This window comes from Heptranchias perlo, chromosome 31 (genome assembly GCF_035084215.1).
Source record: "Heptranchias perlo isolate sHepPer1 chromosome 31, sHepPer1.hap1, whole genome shotgun sequence".
Classification (NCBI taxonomy): Eukaryota; Metazoa; Chordata; class Chondrichthyes; order Hexanchiformes; family Hexanchidae; genus Heptranchias; species Heptranchias perlo.
The window spans coordinates 15,435,465-15,458,798 of record NC_090355.1 but is presented as its reverse complement, the minus strand read 5'-3'; the positions used below and the strand labels follow the sequence as shown (position 1 = coordinate 15,458,798).

Genomic DNA, 23,334 nt, shown 5'->3' with positions numbered 1-23,334 from the left:
TAAAACAGCTGAAAATGGGTTTATCTCAAAAAATAAGCATTTTTAATAATTGTCGAGTCCTCCTGTGAGAAACCTGATTTTTAAATCACTGAAATTGACTTTTAAATAGTTCAGTATAGTTTTTTTAAATAGTTTCATTGGTGTACACTAGTCAGTTTCTTAGTAAATTAAATATTTTTAATATGTAAAAACCTTTTAAAGCATGCCTATTCGTACCTGTGCGCCAAGACGAGCTGAATTTGAAGACCCTCCTCAAACGGGCACAATCAGCAGAAATTATTTGTTTTGGGGGCAGGGGCGAGGCCGGCTTTGGGCTCAATGACCTTTTAAACCAGCGCTAAAGGTAGCGGTAACTGCGTTTCCGCGATCTTTTGCACTGGTTTGGTGGATTGCACTGATACAACTAGCAGAAATTCTCGGCCCCGATGTTACTTCAAAGGTGTTCTCTAAGTGTTTTCCAAGGTACGGCCCTCTCTCGGACTTTGGTGTTAATGCAAGCTGTTATGCTGCTGTCTGTAATTCATTCAAGTTAACGGTATCCGAGGGACTCTTGTAAATGTTCATTTCTGGAAATGTGAGCTTGTAATTACCCTTTCAACATGGATTGCATGGAGCAGTACGCTTGACAGGCTGTGCTGCTTCATGTGCAGTGCCACTTGTAAAATCAATCCTGGAACCTTTTTGCAAGTTAATTTTACATTTTAAGTGTTTGCATAAAAATGAATGCGATGTCCAATTTTGAGGCCAATGTAACTCCCAAGAGTAGCTTAAAAATTTGGAACCCTGAACTTGACTCGGTTTTAAATCAGTGGATACACTCTCACGGGGCAGCTGATTTTTTTTTCTTCATTCCTCCATTTTACTCATCTATTTTTATTAAAAATAAGAAATGATGAACATGAAAATTGGCCTTATGCCAATTTACATTGCAGCTGTAAAAACAAAATATTGAAAACAATTATTTCTAATCTAGAGAATCTTCTCTCGTGACAGAAAAGGCCTTTTAGGTGACTGGGATAGCCTGCAGAGCAATTAAGCTTTTACTGACCCTTGGAATGTGATGGCAATTAGATCTTAAAGGGATAGGCCACATTATACACAGCTTGCCGTCTTAACAACAGAATAATTGTGTCGCACAGTATGCTGCTGCCTTTAAATACTGTGTAGCCTCGACTTAGTATGAGCAATGCAGTGAGAGATCTACGTGAGAGATCTACTAGAAGGCAAGAATTGCTTTGGGTGCTGCAAAATGTATCTTTTAAAACATGAGACAACCAGAAAATATTTTAATAATACAGACTCCCCCCTTTCTCACGTGTCAACTTGACTCAGTGGTAGCACTCTTGGCTGAGTTAGAAAATTGTGGGTTCAAGCCCCACTCCAGGACTTGAGCACATAATCCAGGTTGACACTAATGCAGTACTGAGGGAGTGCTACATTGTCTGATTTAGCCAAAAGATGGCACGACATGAAACTGAGGCCCACCTCCCTGTTAATGTCAACTGTAAACAATTTTACAACACCAAGTTATAGTCCAGCAATTTTATTTTAAATTCACAAGCTTTCGGAGGCTTCCCCCTTCGTCAGGTGAACGATGTGTTTATGAAACGCCTCCAAAGATACTTGATTGGTTATTCATTTCATTTGTTTGTATATAGCACGGTCCACAAATTAACGATTGCCTGCATAATGTGACTGCACTTCATATGATGTCTAGAGAATGTGATGAGGGGCTGCACAATGCAAGTTTCTTCCTTCGACATGCAAAGTTTGGAGACTGGGAAAATTGAAACTGTTTTGGCCAACTGAAAGGCCTTAGTGATGACATCACAGCTTTAAATAACCTCTGCTGTGAAGTGACAGTGGATTCAGATAATCTCCCAAGGCTGTAGGTTTATCTGTTTATCACTGATAATATTTAAAAGCTGCAGGATCCATAATTCCACCTCTGAGTTCTATGCACAAGCAGTAGCATGCAGGTGGTAGTCTTGGTGCATGGTTTACAGCCATATCAATTAACTAAAACCTGAGCACCAATTCAGTTTGTTTTACGTTTCTGAAATTTCCAAGGTGGCGGAAGCAGATTCAGTCGTAAATTTGAAAAGGGAATTGGATAAATACTTGAAGGGGAAAAAATTTGCAGGGTTTTGGGGCAAGAGCAGGGGAGTGGGACTAATTGGATAGCTCCAGCAACAAGCTGGCACAGGCATGATGGGCCAAATGGCCTCCTCCTGTGCTGTGTGACACTATGAACCCGGCGATCCACTTTTAAAATTGAGAGAGGGCAAATCTTAACAAACCTAGAAGTAAAGGCAGGGGCTGGTTTATGTAAATACAGCCAGATTATGTTTTATGTATGTGGATTGGGCGAGAATGTTGTGATTTGAGTCGTCAAGATACTGATCTCATGGCCAACATGAAGGTTTGCTCCCATGAGTAAATACTGTCCATCCCAATGAACCAAGACATGACCAAATGTGCCAAGTAATCTAGAACAGCATGCCTTCATTGGATAATAGATTGGTTTATTGTCACTGAATTTATTTGGAGAATTTCCACTCTGTCTTTCGAGGACTATTAAACAGTTGCAACAGATACTTTTCTACAAGACTAAACTGCCAAACCAGTTTATTCACAGAACTATTTACAGTTGCAGCCAGATGTTGAAGACCAGTCTAATAATATAGTAGCTTTGAACCAGTTCACCCTTTGAGTGGCTTTCTTTGTAGACCTTTCAAGTAAGAATATTTTGGTAGGTTCGTAGCAGCCAGAACCCTACTGGTTTCAGCCTTACTCCGACTTAGCGTTGCCTCTGTCTGTAGTGGCTAGGTCAAACCTGAAAATGAACTAATATGTCAGGTGTCCAGTTCTTGTATTCCGAAAACTGCAATTATACTGCACAGTCTCGGCTTTGAGGAACCAACCTGAGAGATTAAGGCATTTACTTGAACAGTCAGCTTCTCAACACATGCACAAAGGCACGTTAAAGACCAGGGGTAAATTTTAACATCAAGCCAGGAAGGGAGCAGGGAACAAATTTCTAGGTGCGAAACCTGGAAGGTGAGTGGGCTTAATTGGGCACCAATCAATAGCACTTCTGGGCTTTGCGCCCAGCAGCTGGTTGGTGGACAGGAAAGCCTGCAGAAGCAGGCCGCAGCAGAGGACTGGAGGGAGGGAGGGAAGAATTATGGACTGGGAAGATGATCGGTGGGGGTAGTGGGAGGGAAGCTGATTTTCAGGGGGGGGTGGGGGGTGAAGAGGCAGGAGGGAAGGGAAGATGATTTGGGGGGGGGTGGGGAAGATGATCGGAAGTCGAGTGAAGAGTCGGAGGTAGGTGGGGGGTCCACTATTTGGGGGGTGGGGGGGCCAGTTGAGCTTGTTGGTCCTGGTTGAAGCACTCCTCCTCTGGGCCCACAAGGAGTGCAATATAGCCAGTCACCTCATGGATCTGGCCCTTCCCGCCTGTGTTCATCTGTAGTGAAACCTGAACAGGTAAGGTTAAATTTGCTTTATTATTCCAATACACAAAATATTAAGTACCTCAAGTATCTCAATGAGGTACATTGCCCTTTTAAGTATCGACCCGCCGGAGTGACTGCCTGGTGTCTGCTCTTGCCATGCAGACAAACCTGCTTGGGTTAAACCAGGAGCAGGCGTGTTGGAGCCGGAATGCGGACCCGCTCTGAAAAATGAGGATTTTTACTCCTCACCCGCCCCCAACCCACCTGTTCTTTGTGGTTAAAGTTTACCCCCAAGTGCCCACGAGGCATGCCTATGGCAATGTTCTCCTGTTTAAATTGTGATGGTTAATCGTCTAGTAATGCATGTTAATTGTTTCTAGCGCTTCATTCGTTTTCCTCAGATGTTATATCAGTTAGTAATCAACAGCTTGACTAGTTTCTTCGATTATTCTGCAGGCAGTACCAGAGAGGCAGCCAATTTTATGTCGTGCACTGGCCAAAGCTATTTTTGAGGCTGGTAGATTTCTTAAAGGAACCTGTGTTTCAGTTACATAACATGGTACAAAGAGCGGGCCTGTAAACAATGGACAAAAATGTTCCATTTTTGTTTTGGCTGGTATAAACTGTCTTAAACTTAGTTGTTGACAATAATTCCCCTTTGCTGACTGCTTGGGAATATATGCACTTTTTATTGCAGCAAGACTGATTTGAGAAGTTGAGAAACGAGACTTGTTAGGTATAAACCTAGGTGGTATTCATCTGTATTGAAGGTCAATGGAGATCCTGTGCAAATGCTGACGAGAATATTTTTAAATTGTATTTGTCTAAGTGTTGAAAAAAACCTCTTGGTATTTGTCAGGCTGACTGTTCAGCATGCTTCCTAGGCCTTGCATTGTAACCTGGTTATCCGTGGTAATATTGGCGGTTTTTACATTCACACTATACTGAAGTATTTACTTTCAATTTTGACTGAAATAATGAATCCAAGGTAAAGTAGGGCGAGCACTTGTCGCTGAAGTTTTTTTTCTCTATCCCTAGTCGGCCCCTACTCTCGGTGGGGGAGCGGGGGGAGGGCTTCCTTGGGCAGGGCCTGAGTGCAGCAGGATTTCTGACATGAAGATATTGGTGACGTGTTTTTCAAACCATGCAGAAGCAGCACTTTTTAAAGTTGAAGTCCCCACCCAGCATTTTAAATTTCATTCCATGTCATTTAAAAAAAAACTGCAATGTCTGTTTTAAGGGTACAGGAAAGAGTGTCTTCCTGTTCTGGCTTTGCTCAGAAATATTTCTGAAATTGCGACTATAGATTAAATCACCACTTGCATGTTAACAGTGTACATTTGTTTGTGCAAAATGAGGCAAAGGAACTTGGTCACTGTTTACAGATGAGATCATGTATATATTTTTGGCCATGAAAGATTCATAGTTTATGTGCTTCAATCATGCAGATGTCAACACTGAGTAAATGGGTTAAAATCTAGCTTCAAGTGTTGGTGGATAATTGGAAATAAACTTTTCAGATCACTCCGTATGAACGACAAGAAAGATGATTTTGTATAAGCTGCTCCTTTGTTGCAGTAAACGTCTCTCTTGCAGCAAGGGGTTGTGCATCACCAGCAATGGCTTTTATATCACACCACCAAATGAATTGCCAGCACCAGTGATTCACAAACACACTACAATTCAGGCATTTACTTTTTGTGGCCCTTGCATTGGCTCCAGTGCTGCTGTGTTGCATCTCAAGTTCACTATTTTCGTGAAAGATCTTTCAGAGAAAATGGAAGTCAATTTTATCTGCTCTTGGAATGTTTTCTCAAATAGCCTCAATCGAGTCAAATATCTGAATCTACATGCTGCGTTGAATAGCTATTTTAAACTGCAAGGTTTTGTGTACAATAATTGCAAATGGAATTCAGTTATGAGTTTATTTTCATCAAGCGCAATTAGAGAATGAGATTTGATATGTGAAGGATCTAGATGCATGCTGATTTTCCTTGAAGCACCAAATGTTTGCATGTGCTGTTGATTCTTATTTGCTTATTCTTGGATTATACAAGATGTGGTTTATGATCGGTTTCTTGACCTGATTTATATTAGTGACTGTAGTACCGGAATTCCTGGATCGGGCGAAGGGCTCAAGTCAGCAATTACTGTCATACCCAGAAAGCCTTCCCCGAGCTCTGCATTACTGCTGGAAAGCATTCTGTTTCAGGACAATTACTGAGCTTTGATTTGAGGGTTGCAAAATAGGCTTCCCAATGGGAATCCCATTTTCCATGATCTACAGGGTGCATTGAAGAGGAGCAGCAGGCGGCCAGATAAACCAGGCAGCACCAGAAGAGAGCCACACTATCCCAGCACAAACCACCCGGCAAGATGGATAGACCTGGGCTCACTTTCCGAGACTTTTCCCAGCACCTTGCACTATACGTCTAGCACTATTTATCGAATAGTGGTGACCTCTTGTGTGCTTCTCAACTGATAGATGTCCCAGAGGATGCTGGTAGCTGCTGCTATTGTTCTGGCTCATGTCACTGCACCTGTTTCCTGTTCAATGGCTGCTAGACAGGTGAGACACACTCATTTGGCACACCTTCATAGATGAATAGAACATTATTATTTAGCAATCTCAGCCCATCAAAGATCTGCCTCCTCTCTCCAACCTCTGCTTAGTTTAAAGATGATTCTTGCTCCTCACTGTTAGTCATCACATCCTAATCCTGAATCTTGATAGCAGTACATTCCTTGTTCCCCATTGTCCGACAAGAGAACCAAACATCAAACAGTTCTTGCATCAAATGGTCCAGTAATTTATTACAACTAATTTCAAAAACATTTGGTCCTGTTATTGTTCACACCATGTGAGCTTTACTTTGCTCTATTCGAGCACTTGTTCCACATGCCACCTGAGGACCAGCAGTTTGAGATGTAGAGGGGTGCTGCAAAATATTATGAGCTCCTTGGGATGGAGGTGCACCTTCTCCCAGGATCCCCAAGTCCTGGGATGGACACTGGATTGACTGACTTTGTCACAGGTTCCTTGGTGGCCTGGTCCTGCAATTATGAAGGCTTCTGCAGGGAGGTGAAGGAATGCTCCTCTGTGCTGTTGCCTCGAGTGGAAGCAACCTCAAGTATACACATCGGCTTCTCCACTCGTGCTGGGAACAGGATTCTGGTTACCACCAATCAATGGGAGATTGGAAAGATTTTTAAATCCTTGAGAGAAAGCCAAAGGAATATTCTTTAGTCCCTCAGATGCTGCGCTGCATATTTTGCAATCGAGTTGACAATGACGTCTCCAGGCAGTTCTCGACCCATTGACCTTCATTCAATGTCTTCACATTGAGCTGACTGACCCGCCTTGGTGCCAAATGAAGTAAGGGAAGGTTTGCCGATGCTCCTGCAACTGCCTCTTTTTCCAGGCTGTTGTACAGTAAGTTGAACACCTCTGATAGCAGAGCAGTGGCTTCCACCGTTCTCTCAGCCAGTGCTGTACATCTTTGGAGGGCATAGACACAATCTTCATGTGTCTGATGTTCTGCTGGCTTCCTTCAATTCGTGGCAGGCCCCCTGAGACTATCATTCATTTGCTCTACAGATATAGGTGGACATGTCTTGCGCTTCCACTCAACTACATCAGGCTTCACTTCCACATCAACATCTTCTGGCTTCTTTGTGCTTAGTGTCTCAGCAAGTCAATTCCTCACTTACACTGTCTGTACCTCCAAGTGGGTGTCTCTAGGCTGCTGAGTCCAAGGACAGAGTTGAAGCCAATTCTGGCCATTGTTTCCTCTTCATATCCTATGAAATGTTGATATGTCCTCAAGTAGCTTGGCATTTTGTCCTGTTCTATTCTCTCATGCAGGAGGAATGCATAATGTTAATTAGTTCCTGCAGTCATAGTCAGTCGGGATTTGTGGAATGGATAGTAGTTAGTATGTGTGAGGCAGCAAGAACCTGGACTGAGACTTCTGTAATGCATGCTAGCACAGCGGATGTGAGACAATTAACAGGAGTGTTGCCAAGTGACTTCCCTTTTATAACAAGGGACATAGTGTTAGGTGATACCCTGAAGGGAAATGCTTGACTATTTTTCGAGGGAATATCCATGTATTTCTCTCTGATACATTTATCTACCCTGTTATTCATCTGAAAAAAACTCTGAAAACTTCTTTTGACAGGACAAAAGGGTCTTCAGGGGGGTGGTTATGGAGGTCCCACACAGCCACAACCACCTCCTTCCACATGGCCTGTGTTACTGCACATGATGGCTTCTTCCCCAGCAATCCAACTATTTCATTGCTCTAATTTGGTCCTGCAGCACTTCCACATCAGTTTTGTGTAAGTTAGACTGCCTGTTTCCTTCTTTTGCTCCAGCCATTTGCTCCCTCTGCCAAGAGTCTGTTCATCCCTTAAACTGCATATTTTCTGGGCTCCAGTGTTGCTGGCCCTTTGCTGATGGAATTCCCACCCTTGTTTCACTCGCATTATTTAAATTCGTTGATCCCAGGATTTCTGATGGCCTCCTATTTCAGTGAGTGCAAGTCTTGTTCCCCAACTACTAGACTGGGGACCTAGCCCAGGCATTTCCAAGCCAGTGTTATGAACCATGCATGTCTTATCACTGATTTACAGTGCAATGAGACACTGAAGAGGCTTTGCATAACTGAAGAAATTTTCAGTTGGAATATTTGGAAATAGTTTGAGCGAGATTATCCCAATCAGCCAAGCGTAGCTGTTATACATGAGATGCACAAAATGTAAACTGGTTTTCATTTGTGAACGTATGAAATTGACAGGCAGGAAAAAAACAGCTGGTCCACCAAACGTGCCCCACACCATGATGGCCAGACTTATCATGACTAAAGACTTCTTCCACCCTCCCCCCACCCACCCCCTGCAGTCATGTAATCTCCTGGGAGAGGCAAAAAAAACAGTCAACAAGGGGAAAAATTATTGTGGGAAAATTCCTCTCTGCTACCCTTAGGTGATCAAAACAAGTGTATATGTAGCTTCCTTTGCTTTTATTTAATATAGTTTAAACATTGGTCATCCAAAAATCATTACTGCTTTTGAGTGTTTTCAGCCAGGCAATTGGACATGAAAAGTCTTATGATCATATTTAGAAAATGCATGAAATCTGTTCCTGCAGGCTTAAGATGCTAACAATAAAAGCATTGATTCCAGTCAATGGGTTTACTTTCAGAAAAATCAAACAGCCAGACACTCAAATGATACTGTTTGTAAATGCATTACTGTGGTTAAAATTCAATATCTCAGAAAAGGATAAATAATTGTAACATATGCAACAGAAGTGTAAACTGTAACTGTATTCTTGTACATGTGATGAGACCAGGAAGGAGGATTTTTCCATCCTTTTTAAAAAAAAAACTGCAGTATAGTAAAAGGGTTTTTCTAAGCAAATCAAGCCTGGTAGATTAGCACATGGATAGAGAATGAAATGCCACCATAGCTTCCCATTTGAAGCTGGTGTTCAACTTGGAATTAAAAGGAGCAGACTATCTGTGTGGATCATTTGAACTTGGAAGCCGACCCACCAGCTCGACTGCACACGTGCACACCCCAGTGTCATGTCAAGTGTTCCATGTGCATGCATAGTGCCATTGGTGGTGGTGCTAACTTTGGAGGTGCAGATGTGCAGCTTATATAACCAGGCAGTCCTAAATAAACAGGCGTCATCATCTACCTGAGTGAGGGAGTGTATTTATGCCAGAAAGTATGAAAACTTCAACCTGCTGATGCGTGTTATGATGTGCAGTGGTTTTGATACTGTCTGCTCCTAGAATTACATTGGAACGTACACATTATCCTTGAGGAGGACAACACCTTGTGTCTGTTTCAAGTACAGTGACCAGTCTGTACTCAAATTTTAGTTTTGCATTTTCAGTTAGAGTGGAATGAAAGTTGCCTTAAACTGGAGGGCAGGGGGAGTTCATCCTGAATGGGTTTTCATCCTTCTCCAATATCCTTTTAAACAAGAAAAGCAGTTATTCATGACCTGGTTACTGAGACTGATTCAGTTCTCAAAACCTCCCAGTTTTTGCTGCCTGCAGTTTGGGGCAGGATTGAAACCACAGAAGACCAGTTTTGGTGATTGACACGGATACCACAAGGAGACAAGATTTCCTCTCTGCTCTCAGTGCAGTGGAATTGGAAAGCTGTTCTTTCATTTGAGGTTTTATTGTGTGTGTATATAGCGTACAGATTATATTTTTCTCTTTCTCTTTTTCTCCCTTTTTTGCTTGGTGTCACCTCAATCAAGTACTGCCCTCAGCAAATCGAGCAGATGTATTGAATGTACACGTGGCCTACAACTTTGTGAATCCCATTCATGTCCTGTTTGTTTTTAATTTGTTTTCTGGATGTGGGAGACGCTGGCGAGGCTGCATTTATTGCCTGTCGCTAGTAGCCACTGAAAAAGTGGTGGCGGGCTGACATTTTGAACCACAATCCTTGCAGTGATGGTACTCTCAATGATGGCGTTAGGTGGAGCATGCCATGATTTTGACCCAATAACCATGAAGGGATGGTGATTGAGGTCCTACAGTCAGGATGGTGTGTGGCTTGGAGCTGATGTTTCCACATCATCACCACTTGTCTTTTTCAGTGGGAGAGATTGCAGGATTGGGAGGTGCTGTTGCAATAATGGTGACATTCAGACTGTTAAAATATAGAAAAACAAATAAAAAACACAACTTGGATTTATATACTGCCTTTTAATGTAGTAAAATATCCCAAGCTGCTTCAGAGGAGTGTTATCAAACAAAACTTGACATTGAGTCACATTGGGATATTAGGACAAGTGACCAAAAGCTTGGTCAGAAGTAGCTTTCAAGGAGCATCTTAAAGGAGGAGAGGTTCAGCAAGGGAATTCCAGAACTTAGGACATAGGCAGCTAAATGCATGACCGCTAAAGGTGGGGCGATGGAAATTGGAGAGGGGCAAGAGGCCAGATTTGGAGAAGCGGAGATATTTGATGAGGATGACCTTTGCAGTAACTGAAAAGCTTCAGTGACTGAAAAACAAGTCTGAGCCTTTCAGAATTTTCCTGCTGAGCAAGGTGTTCAGATTTGAATTCTTAATCAGAATCTTCTGGATGATAGTTGTAAGTTTAATTTCCTGAAGGACTCATTTGGAGGACAACACTATCCTTAAATGGTCGGATCCTGTAGAACATAAACACTTCTTTACTGCAGCTTCTATTGATGATTCTTGCAATGTGACTCATTTTAAAATTTAATTAGCAAACAGCAGGTGCACAAACCTAGCAACTATCCAATTTAAGACAAGGAGACATGAGCTAAATTGTAGATTATTAGACCAGTGAAAATGTTCACAGTTGCTATAGCACTCCCATTTCCAAACCTTTTAGTGATGATGGATATCCCTAGATGTGTATATGTAAAGATAGGTCTGCAGTGCTGCATGCAAGGAGAGCAGTTTGCAATGGGCACCGGGAGATGACAGAATTGGGAGAGTTGATCCTGTGCCTGTTTTCTGCTGTGCTACAATTCTACATTTTGTGAACTCAAATGGAGGCATGGTTTCATACACGACTGCCATGTGCTCCACTGCAAGCCTATTCTGAGTGACAATGAATCACCATGTTGGCGTTAGTGGTTTGATGTGTGGTGCACTTGGAAATGACAATATGCTGCATCTGGACTATGTGCCCAGATGAGTTATGGTTTTGCACAAGATGCAGTGAAACAGCTCAAGGTGAGAGAGCATTTGACATTGCTGAGCAGTAAAAGTGGAGCAATTTGACAGGCAACACTGTGGAATGAAATCTTGGGCTACCAATATGTGGTACTGCTGAGTACTCCTTGTGTTGGCAGATTCCTTGGCTCCTGCATCTGTTCTCAAATCCTGCAGGTTCTGTCGACAACATTGACATTGGGTGCCACCACTGACCAGACGTGGTACACTGCCATCCTTTGGCATGCCAACAGGCCAACCAACCTTGCACCCTCCTCACATAGCTGCACTGCTCTACCACTAGCCCACAGACTCAATTTTGTGCATCAACGTTGCGTTTTCCATCCTGTCATTCTCTTCTCCCTCTCCTGCACATCTTTTGCCTTGAATAAATTCCTATGGTTTCTGTTCCTAAATGCAATCGTTTATCTATCAAGTGGCCATTTGGGTTGCAGCCCATCAGGGGCAGTAAGGTCATGAGGTTTTATAGTTTTACCCTTTCAAGTCAGGAACCTTGTGCCAAGCCATGAGCTGGTCTTGCAATATCTGTGCTTCTGAGCTGGGATCATTACGATGACCCTGTATTGTCATGCACTTGTTCAGAAAGAAATGAAGCTGAATAAATTGTGCTCCCTGGGGACTGTTTCGTTCAACTGACTCCTGGCCATCAAATCAGTGGCTCGGAGGTGGAGTTCCCATCTGAGTCAAAGAAGGTGGTGCCCCCATCTGAGTCAAAGAAGGTGGTGCCAGGTTTAATCCCAGTTTGTGCTGAGTTATCTGATCTCAGCCAGGGCGACAGCAGAGGTATTGAATTGGCAACTATACCCTGGGTTAAAGGAAGGAAAAATCGGCCTGCTGGAAGTGCATGTGTGGATACTGAGTGTGGGCAAGACGAGGCTTGGCTGTGATGTTTGCCGCAGTTGGTCTGCCAACCTTCATGTGAATAGTGGCCAGTTGGGCAAGTTAGTGGAAGACGCTCAGCATCTTTAGCCCCATAATTCAGGTGACGATAGTCCTCTTTGAGAAGGTGGAAATGGGACAGGAGAATGTGTGTGCGTGCATACTTGTGTATTTCTGACCACATTTATTACAGCATATGTTCTGCCGAGTTAACCTCCATAAAGTGGAAAGAAAGTCTCTGGGAGTATGTTCTGTACCAATTATTCCCCTATTTTCTCCAAGAAAATATGACCCTGCAGCGAATGGTGATTGGGGACCACCTGTGTGTCCCAGAGTGCCAAGTTCCAGCTGGTAGAGGAATTTCCTCCTGCTCTGGAGCAGGGGTGAAGCCATTTTCAAGTTTCCAGGCATTGGTGCTCCTGGATGCATGGGGATGTTCCCCTGGCAATGGCATGGCCACCAAAGGTGGGCAGAAAGGGAGAATCAATAGTCTGCATGTTGGTGATAAAAAAATTTTCACAAAGCAGCTAGAATTATGAGGCTAATGTTTTCTTGAATGAAATGGGGAATACTTGGAACAAAATGTACTCCAGACTTTTCTTCCCTTGAAGAGATTTGGCAGAGACTGTGAGAATTAGCACTCCAACACCCAACAGGAACTGTTGCAGCTACAGTTCTTGGCAACACTCGCTTGTCATTTCACATTTTCAAAAAATACAACCTAATAAACAAACAAATTATCAGACTGCATTAAATAAATTCAGTCATTTGGTTCTGATTTTGACTGAGAGGGTTCAAGAACATATCACTGCTAGGCTACCACATCGTACTGTGTTGCCAAACCATTTCTTCCCCTCCATTTGCCTTTTTAAAATCAGTCAATCAATGATCTTAAAAGGCTGGTGCAAGGAACAGAGGGTATAGCTACATACTACTAGTATTTCCTATGTTGCATTTACTTTGAAATCTGGATCATAATTTCTGTGTTGTTCATGGCTGATCTCGCACATTCTCACATGCACAGATGTACAAACTCATACATTCGCGCACAATGCGAAGCATAAAGCTTTTGAGTGGCCTTTTTTGTAATCTCAATCTCAAATCGTGTGGAGTTTCTGGAGAGGACAATGATGCAGGATATAGCAAGTGTCACTGTGTCAGTGACTGCAGAGGCAAAGTTAATTTTTCTGACTTGATTTTATTACACGGGGGTTGAGGGGAACAGAGATTTGCAGGCATGAGCAAGTATTGGGCTGTTTCGAAAGTGGGTGAAGACAGTCGACAATATTAAAAAGTATAAGGGTACATTTTACACCATTCCTTGGCTCGCTTTGGGTTTGGAGAGCTGATGACCACTGGTGCTGAAATCAGTCTTCTGATCTGGTACCGTGTTTCTTGTAACTGGCTGTTGAAGTGCAGTGAAACACATCACTAAAGCAAGATTGTTGATTTTTGCTATTCCAAATCGTGAATTGGTTTGACAGAAGTTATAAAAAAAAACTTTATGTAGTGTGCACAGTGGGAAAATATAGACTCTTATCTGCAAATCTGCTCTGGAATGTAGAAGACTGTTTACACTGGAGAATGGGATCAGCTGCTGTTCGAAGTTTCATTTCCATTCTACCAGATCGCTTGGGTAAATGCATGTTTACATTCCAACTTCAGATTTGGAGCAGAGCTAAAATTGCCATGTATATGCACTCCAACAGATGCAATCTTAACTGACTAAAGTACGGCTTAATAAATATCCTAAATTGACCCTTCACACTTCCTTTTGGGGCATATTTTTGCAGGTCTAGCTTGCTTTTTTTTTTGATATTAGTGTGAAGGAAATCAGATCAAAGATTTTTTTATTGATATATTTTTAAAAACCTGACTTTGAAAGAGTTGGAGCACCCAATTCTGTGTTCAGTGCCACTTCTTGTGAGAATACAAGTCCAGCTACTGGAAAATATTGAGAATAAATAAACATTCCAGCAATTCCTTCTGTTCAAAAATGCCTGAGGCTGATCTGATGCCCTACAAAGTCCTTCAGTGGGGCCAAGAGTTGAGGTGCAGATTGAAAACTAAAAGTTAAATAGATTAAAGGCGGCTGGCTAGAGGGGGGAGGGAATACTAGGTTCCAGATTAGGCAGCTAGCCAGATCTGGGGATTTCTTTCTTGCTTTGATATGTAGATGTGCCGTAGCCTAAAAAGTGTGCTGCGCAAAGGATGCTAGGAGGTCAGTGTGGGTCACATGTAAGGAGTCTTACAACACCAGGTTCTAGTCCAACAGTTTTATTTGAAATCACAAGCTTTCGGAAGCTTCCTCCTTGGTCAGGTGAGTGTGGGATTCCATAAAAGTACAGCATATATAGTCAGAGAACAATGCCTGGTGATTACAGATAATCTTTCCAATTGCCCGTTATCAAAGGACTTGAATGGTGTTCAGACAGGGAAACATTACATACAAGACTACCGAATACACAAACGGTCACAACACAGAGAGAGAGAGATTTCGAATGATCAGTTGTATTAAAAACAGTTAACTTTTTTTCGCTGGTGGTGTAACATGTCGCGTGACATGAACCCAAGATCCCGGTTGAGGCCGTCCTCATGGGTGCGGAACTTGGCTATCAATTTCTGCTCGACGATTTTGCATTGTCGTGTGTCTCGAAGGCCACCTTGGAGAACGCTTACCCGAAGATCGGAGGCTGAATGTCCTTGACTGCTGAAGTGTTCCCCGACTGGGAGGGAACCCTCCTGTGTGGCGATTGTTGCGCGGTGTTCGTTCATCCGTTGTCGCAATGTTTGCATGGTCTCGCCAATGTACCATGCTCCTGCAGCGTATGAGAGAGACAACGTTGGCCGAGTCACAGAAGTATGAACCATGCACCTGGTGGGTGGTGTCCTCTCGTGTGATGGTGGTATCTGTATCAATGATCTGGCATGTCTTGCAGAGGTTGCCGTGGCAGGGTTGTGTGGTGTTGCGGACGCTGTTCTCCTGAAAGCTGGGTAATTTGCTGTGAACAATGGTCTGTTTGAGGTTCGGTGGCTGTTTGAAGGAGAGTAGTGGAGGCGTGGGGATGGCCTCAGCGAGGTGTTCGTCATCATCGATGACATGTTGAAGGCTGCGAAGAACATGGCGTAGTTTTTCCGCTCCGGGGCAGCACTGGACGACGAAGGGCACTCGATTGTGTCCCATGTTTGTCTTCTGAGGAGGTCTATGCGATTTTTCGCTGTGGCCCGTCAGAACTGTTGATCGACAAGTCGAGTGTCATATCCCGTTCTTACGAGGGCGTCTTTCAGCGTCTGTAGGCGTCCATCGCGTTCCTCCTCGTCTGAGCCGATCCTGTGTATTCGCAGGGCCTGTCCATAGGGGATGGCCTCTTTGACATGGTTAGGGTGGAAGCTGGAAAAGTGGAGCATCGTGAGGTTGTCCGTGGGCTTGCGGTAGAGTGAGGTGCTGAGGTGCCTGTCTTTGATGGAGATTCGTGTGTCCAAGAATGAAACCGATTCTGAGGAGTTGTCCATGGTGAGTTTGATGGTGGGATGGAACTTGTTGATGTTATCGTGTAGTCTCTTCGGTGATTCTTCGCCGTGGGTCTATAGGAAGAAAATGTCGTCTATGTATCTGGTGTATAGCATTGGTTGGAGGTCCTGTGCAGTGAAGAAGTGTTGCTCGAACTTGTGCATGAAAATGTTGGCGTATTGGGGTGTGAATTTGGTCCCCATGGCTGTTCCGTGTGTTTGGGTAAAGAACTGGTTATCGAAGGTGAAGACATTGTGATCCAGGATGAAGCAGATGAGTTGTAGGATGGCGTCTGGAGATTGGCTGTTGTTGGTGTTGAGTACTGAGGCTGTTGCAGCGATGCCGTCATCGTGGGGGATACTGGCGTAGAGTGCCGAGACGTCCATCGTGGTGAGAAGTGTTCCTGGTTCAACTGGTCCGTGGGTGCTGAGTTTTTGTAGGAAGTCTGTAGTGTCGCGGCAGTAGCTGGGGGTTCCCTGTACGATGGGTTTCAGGATGCCCTCGACGTATCCAGAGAGGTTCTCTCTCAGGGTTCCGTTGCCTGATACGATAGGACGTCCGGGTGTGTTGGCTTTGTGTATCTTTGGGAGGCAGTAGAAGTCTCCCACGCGGGGAGTACGTGGGATGAGAGCGCGTTGGATGCTTTGAAGGTCTGGGTCGAAGGTCTTGATCAGTTTGTTGAGCTGGTGGGTGTGTTCTTTGGTCGGATCTGCGGGTAACCGTCTGTCATGTTCCTGGTTGTCCCGTTGTCGGTATGCTTCTTTGCAATCGTCCGTTCTGTTCTGTAAGACTGTTCTGTATCACAGTGTGGGTCACCTGTCAGATCCATCAAACTGTTTCGTATGCAGTATGACAACAATTGTCATGAGCATTTCGAAAGAAGAAAGTGAACTAACCGATTGGTGAAATTGTTGGAACTGTATGTTCTTTACGTTTTTCTGTCTTTCTTGCACTTGTTTTTCCTTCCTTCTCACTGGGTCATGTTTACCTCGTTATCTCCCAGCATCTGTTCCCAAACAAATGCCCTCTTCACATGGCCAGTGCATCTGAAGGAGCATTTCAGGATTTTTAAAAAACCTGTATCAACAGTTAATGTCACTGTTTGGTTCATGTATCTGGACTTTTCTTCAAATTTAATATACAACCATTGCATAGCCTTTGTTTTGAAGCTTTTCATGTGTATTAATTTAAACACAATAGTGTGGTGGATTTGAAAGGACCTTAGGATATTTTTGGCTATCTGCTTTTCTGTTTCTCTCATTTATGTTTGTCTGTTCCCATCCCTCTTCAGTCACCATCTCTTGATTGCTCCAGTCATGTAGTCTGATTTGATTGAGAGACTTCTCCATTGCCTCTGTCACAGCTGGACTAATAGCAAAAGTTTTAATAAGGTGGTGCAAATTCCCCCCCCAAGCTTGCTTTATGGTTTGATTTGCTAAATGCTTATTGATACGGTTCCATGAAGAATAGAAGAGATGGTTTTTATAAAAAAGTACATGTGTTTATATCTGGCTGATCGCAACCAAACCCTCAATTAACATGTCCCTCCTTGCACTGGAAACTGGAAGATCATTTTTGATTTTTTTTTAAACCACTTCAGATACTGTTTTTAACATTGATACCAGCTCCTATGGAGAGCATCCTCTTTACAAATTGCTGTGGATTGTAGAATGGGTAATGTGAAATAAAAGCTGAACGAATAAAATACTTGATGCAAATTTTCATTTTCCTAACTTTATTTCTTGTGCCTGAGGCTGAATATGCAAACTGAAGTGAGATTTTCTGTCAAGATTGCAAGTAATTGCATTTTAGTCAGTACAGATGTCACATCTGTCTTTATGCGTCCTGTAACTTTTAACCACCTCCTGCAACTGCATTATAACCAAAGAAATGCACCCAGACTACCGGTCTAAAAACTATTTTATAAGAATGAAAAACAAAGTGGTTTATTTTCTGGTAATCCATTGCTGGAGGAGACGGTGTAATTAAATCCCTGAACTATAATAGCTGCTTTTTTCATCCCATGCATCTGTCTTTATTTTCTTTTCACTTGTATATCCAAGTTTGCTGGTGGCACAGTTAAGTGTAGATGGGAGCAGAAAATTGTAAAGGGACATTGAGTGGGCAAAACTGTGGCAGATGGAGTTCAATACAGGGAAGTGTGAGGTCATGCACTTTATGGACCTAAAAAAAAGATGGATCAGTGTATTTTCTAAATGGTAAAAAGCGAGGAACTGTGGACAAGCAGAGAGATTTAGGGGTCCACATACAGAAAACACTTAAAACTTGAGGACAGATACAAAAAATAATTTAAAAGGCCAATGGAATGTTAGCCTTTATCTTATGGGAGGTGGAAGTTATGCTGCAGTTGTACAAAGCTCTGGTTTGACCGAATCTGGAGAACTGCATTCAGTTCTGGGCACTGCAGCTCAGGAAGGATATATTGGCCGGGGAGGGAGTGCAGCACAGATTGATCAGAATGGTACTGGGGCTTAGAGTTAAATTTATGAAGACAAATTGCATAGGCTAGACTTGTATTCCCTTCAGTACAGAAGTTAAGGGATGATCTAATTGATGTGTTTAAGAGGATTAAAGAATTTAATAGGGTAGATAGATAGAAACTATTTCTGCTGGTGGGGGTGGAGTCCAGAACAAGGGGGCATGACCTTAAAATTAGAGCTGGGTCATTCAGGGGAGATGTCAGGAAGCACTTCTTCACATAAAGGGTAGTGGAAATCTGGAACACTTCCTCAAAAAGCTGTTGGCGGCTCGGTCAATTGAAACATTCAAAACTGAGATTGATATATTTTTGTTAGGTAGGGGAATTAGGGATATGGAGCTAAGGTGGGTTACTAGTCAGCCATGATCGAATTGAATGGTGGAACAGGCTCGAGGGGCTAAATGGCCTATTCCTGTTCCTGACGTCACCTGTGCTGCTCAATTCTGCACTATTGCATAATAAACAAAGTTGAACACATTTTCTAAAAGCAGAACGATTCTTTTGTATTTATATATTGAAACAAAAAGTAGCTGGCAGTGAGTTAAGGCAGTAATTTAATCTCCAGTCTCTTGCTTTTCTGTTGCAGTTCTAACTTCAGCAGAAGAACTGAATTGAAAGATCACCTTGTAATTTAATCGCCCAATATCCTATTGTGCATATTGGGTGGCAATCATTGGGTCATGTTACAATATTTGACATTGTGTTGTTATCCAACCTCATCATTTCCTGTGGACAGCTTCCAAATGTCTATCAAGAGGATGGGAACTAGGAAGGTATCCAAATTACATTGGTATGATATGACTGAACTTATCAGAATGGTTTGTCCTTTAAAAAGCATAACACATATGACCAAGAAGTAACAAAGGCTGCTTTGTGATGGTTATAAATCAATCCTGATGTCGATCCCACAGCAGTATTGTTTACATTGCACCAACCATTGCTTCTGCACAGGCTCCCAGGGAAAGATGACCTCTTCTGTCACCATAAGAAACAGGCCAACACTTGGAGGCAGCTGTAGAAGACTCCCTTGAGTTTTGCTTCAGGCATGTGTTTATATTGTCTGCATATTGGGATGAAACTTCATTGCAGAATCCAATGAGGGAGTGTTTACTAAGAAATACAAACCACTAACATTCACTGTGATTGAATCAAATCTCTCTGCAGTGAACTTTGCCATGTCGACAAATGCCACTGTTATGCTGCATTAAGATGGGCTAATCCTTTGGCTGCTCGCATTCCTAGGATGGTGGGACAGAGTGAATCCATGACTCCTTTCCTCTGTCGTCCAGCTGGGTGGGACTGCACTCACCTGGTTCCATTCTTATCTATCCAGTCGTAGTCAGAGAATCACCTGCAATGGCTTCTCTTCCCGCTCCCACACCGTTACCTCAAGTCCCCCAAGGATCTATCCTTGGCCCCCTCCTATTTCTTAACTACATGCTGCCCCTTGGCGACATCATTTGAAAACACGACGTCGGATTCCACGTGTACGCTGACTAAGCCCAGCTCTATCTGTCACCTTCCTGGACCCCTCCACTGTCTCTCATTTGTCACATTGCTTGTCTGACATCAATGACTGGATGAGCAAAAATTTCCTCCAATTAAATATTGGGAAGACTGAAGCCGTCGTCTTCGGTCCCCACTGCAAATTCTGTTCCCTTGCCACCGACTCCATCCCTCTCCCTGGCCACTGTCTGAGGCTGAACCAGACCAGTTTGCAACCTTGGTGTCCTGTTTGACCACGAGATGAGCTTCCAACCACATATCTGCTCCATCACCAAGACTGCCTACTTCCACCTCCATAACGTTGCCCATGTCTGGCCCTACCTCCAGCTCATCTGCTGAAACCCTCATCCATGCCTTTGTAACCTCCAGACTGGACTATTCCAGTGGCTGGAGGTTACTATTCCTGGCTGGCTTTCCATCTTCCACCCTCCATTAAGATGAGCTCATCCAAAACTCTGCTGCCCATATCCTAAGTCGCATCAACTCCTGTTCTCCCATCACCCCTGTGCTCGCTGACCTACATTGGCTCCCATTCTCGGAACACTTCAATTTTAAATTTCTTATCCTTGTTTTGAAATCCCTCCATGGCCTCGCCCTTCCCTATCTCTGTAACCTCCTACAGCCCTCTGAGATCTCTGCACTCCTCCATTTCTTGCCTCTTGCGCATTCCCGATTTTAATCACTCCACCATTGGTGGCTGTGCCTTCAGCTGTCTCGGCCCTAAGATCTGGAATTCCCTGCCTAAACCTTTCCACCTCTGTACCCCTATCTGGTTTTTCAGACTCTCTTTCAAAACCACCTTCTTTGACCAAGCTTTTGGTCACCTGTCCTTTATATCTCCTTATGTGGCTGGGTGTTAAATTTTGTTTGCTAATGTGCCTGTGAAGCACCTTGGGACATTTTGCTACATTAAAGGTGCTATATAAATGTTAGTTGTATTCAAATGCACGGAAGGCTAATGCTATCACCTGAAGATTTTTAATGGTTCTAAAAAATCTGGCCAGCTAGTTGGCTCTGAACCATTAAAAAGAAATATGTGGTAAAGCTGAGCTTTTTTTCTTTAAATCTAGTTTTTCTTGGTGGGACTTCACGTTTGAAACTCAATCCAAAACCCATTCTTTCTGGTGACCTCTTTGCTGATACATACCTTCCCAACGCTTTCCCATCAGTGTGAGCATGGCACATGGATGCTGAACCAACAGCCCATTAAGCAGATTGCCATTGATCTGGGTAAGAGGGGAATTGCAAAGAGATGCTTGTGGGACATGCATGGATATTCAGACTCTTACTGGTGTGAAATATCCTTTTGGAAGACTGCGCAAACGGAACTGAGAGCAATCTACTCTAGGTCAAGATGTGGAGATGCCGGTGATGGACTGGGGTCGACAATTGTAAACAATTTTACAACACCAAGTTATCGTCCAACAATTTTATTTTAAAATTCACAAGCTTTCGGAGATTCACCTGAGGAAGGAGGAAGCCTCCGAAAGCTTGTGAATTTTAAAATAAAATTGTTGGACTATAACTTGGTGTTGTAAAATTGTTTACTCTAGTTCAGTGTGGGTATGACGACATTACAATGCTATGCATTGAGACAACTTTGTACTGGCACCTGAATTCTGGAAGACTGGTACACTGTACAAAAGGATTTAACCTCACGGCTAAAACTAGAGTACAGTTGCACCCTAAATCCCAATAACAAGTCTGGGTCCAAATCTGGACCTCCCCATTGGTTTCAATAAAGTCTATATTAAAATCTTTAACTTCACACTTTGTCCCTTTACTTGTGCATTATTTACTTCACACTGCATCAAACAGTAGGCAATGCTATCAAGTTGTTCCTGAAAGTCAGCTCTCACTGTTACACAGTGCATTGTGCTTGAAGGAATTGTTATTACAACAGCACCAGTCAGGGATGGATATCATTTAAAAAAAATCTACCTATTTTTGATTGTGCATGCCTGGACTGCCTCATTTTATTTAACAGTCACTGCATAACCTTCAGGATAACTACAGAATTTCTAACCAAGGGGGGAAAAATTAAGAGAAGGTTCAGTTCCAACAGTGTCATAATACAGCATTGAGAGCTCCCTGGGTTTTCTGGCCAATTGAAGGTGAAATTATACTGCAGTGTAATTTGTGAATTAAGAAAATTTAAAATTTTGGATGTAATATTTGTAAACATTTCAAGCTTTCAGCTGTATATAAAACGATGTAGATGAAGGGTTTTTTGGCTTACATTCACTGTTTAAAGACATTAGAGTCGGAGCATTGCAACTCAAAGCCTGACTCTCTTTACGCTCAACTTTGTGCCTGATTTATGTTTTACAGAAAGGACGGGCAAGATTCTGGAAGAGTTTTTTCAGTTCTACGAGGAGCAGTATCCGTTGGCTCTCTTCAATAAGATCCGGTATGAGGTTGAAGAGAATGGTGGGCCGCAGCCTCAGCTTCTTCAAAGAAAGGCAAGTGAAATGAGAGAGTTTGCTTCGCCATTCACTCGTCAGTTGTAAACTTCACAAAAGTACCAAATCTTATCTTCAGGGAAGAAGGTGAATGAGAATGAGCCATGTGCACTTGAATGGAGGAGCAACTGATGGACAGAAATTAGAATGCTGGTGGGGGAGGAAACAGAAACTGTACTTGTCAGCTGACGAAATACTTTTGGTTGGAAGAAGCTTTGCAATGTTTCCTCTGATCTTATAGAAGAGTCATAGAATGGTTACAGCACGAAAGGAGGTCATTCGGCCTGTCTAGTCCATGCCTGCTCTCTAAGACCTAGTCCCACTCCCCCGCCCTATCCCTGTAGCCCTGCAATTTTTTTCCCTTGAAGTACTTATCCAATTCCCTTTTGAAAGCCAGACTGAATCTGCCTCCACCACCCCCTCAGGCAGTGCAGTCCCGATCAAAACCACTCACTGTATAAAGTTTTTTTTTCTCATGTCGCCTTTGGTTCTTTTGCCAAGCACCTTAAATCTGTCCTCTGGTTCTTGACCCCTCTGCCAATGGGAACAGTTTCTCTCTCTACCCGGTCCAGACCCTTCATGATTTTGAATACTTCGATCAAATCGCCTCTCAACCTTCTCTGCTCTGAGGAGAGCAACCCCAGCTTCTCCAGTCTATCCACGTAACTAAAGTCCCTCATCCCTGGAATCATTCCAGTAAATCTCTTTTGCACTCTCTAAGGCCTTCACATCTTTCCTAAAGTGCAGTGCCCAGATCTGGACACGACACTCCAGTTGAGGCCGAACCAGTGTTTTATGAAGGTTCATCATGACTTCCTTTGGTACTCTGCCTCTATAAAGCCCAGGATCCTGTGTGCTTTCTTAACTGCTTTCTGAACCAGCCCTGGCACCTTCAACGATTTGTGTACATATACCCCCAGATCTCTGTCCCTGCACCCCTTTTTAGAATTGTATCCTTTAATTTATATTGCTTCTCCTTGGTCTTCCGACCGAAGTGATAACTTCAGAGAAACAAACTTGCCCCCAGAAGAATATTGTGTATGTCAGTTGCCTATACAGTATTTATTTATTAATAATTTTATATTTAGTAGACGAAAATATGCAATCTAAGTGAACCTATGCTAACATTGCAATGCCACTGCTCTCAGTATACACACTTACCTTAAGGTTATCTAACTTCTACTCATCTGCTGCCAATTGTCATTCCATAGCCCTGATGCTAAGGCCAACTCTTAAATCTTCACCTGCTCACTCCTCACCAGCAATCTGTGTTAG

The 23,334-nt window shown here is 43.1% G+C and overlaps 1 protein-coding gene across 1 annotated transcript in view; it reads left to right on the top strand.

The window, feature by feature from the left end:
• The window catches only part of LOC137300512 (protein Niban 2-like), a 175,367-nt gene that overhangs the window by 56,539 nt on the left and 95,494 nt on the right, over nt 1–23,334 (top strand). The window contains exon 2 of the mRNA XM_067969614.1: nt 21,929–22,059. Within this exon, the coding sequence (XP_067825715.1) occupies nt 21,929–22,059 (131 nt within the window). The remainder of the gene's footprint in view (nt 1–21,928; nt 22,060–23,334) is intronic.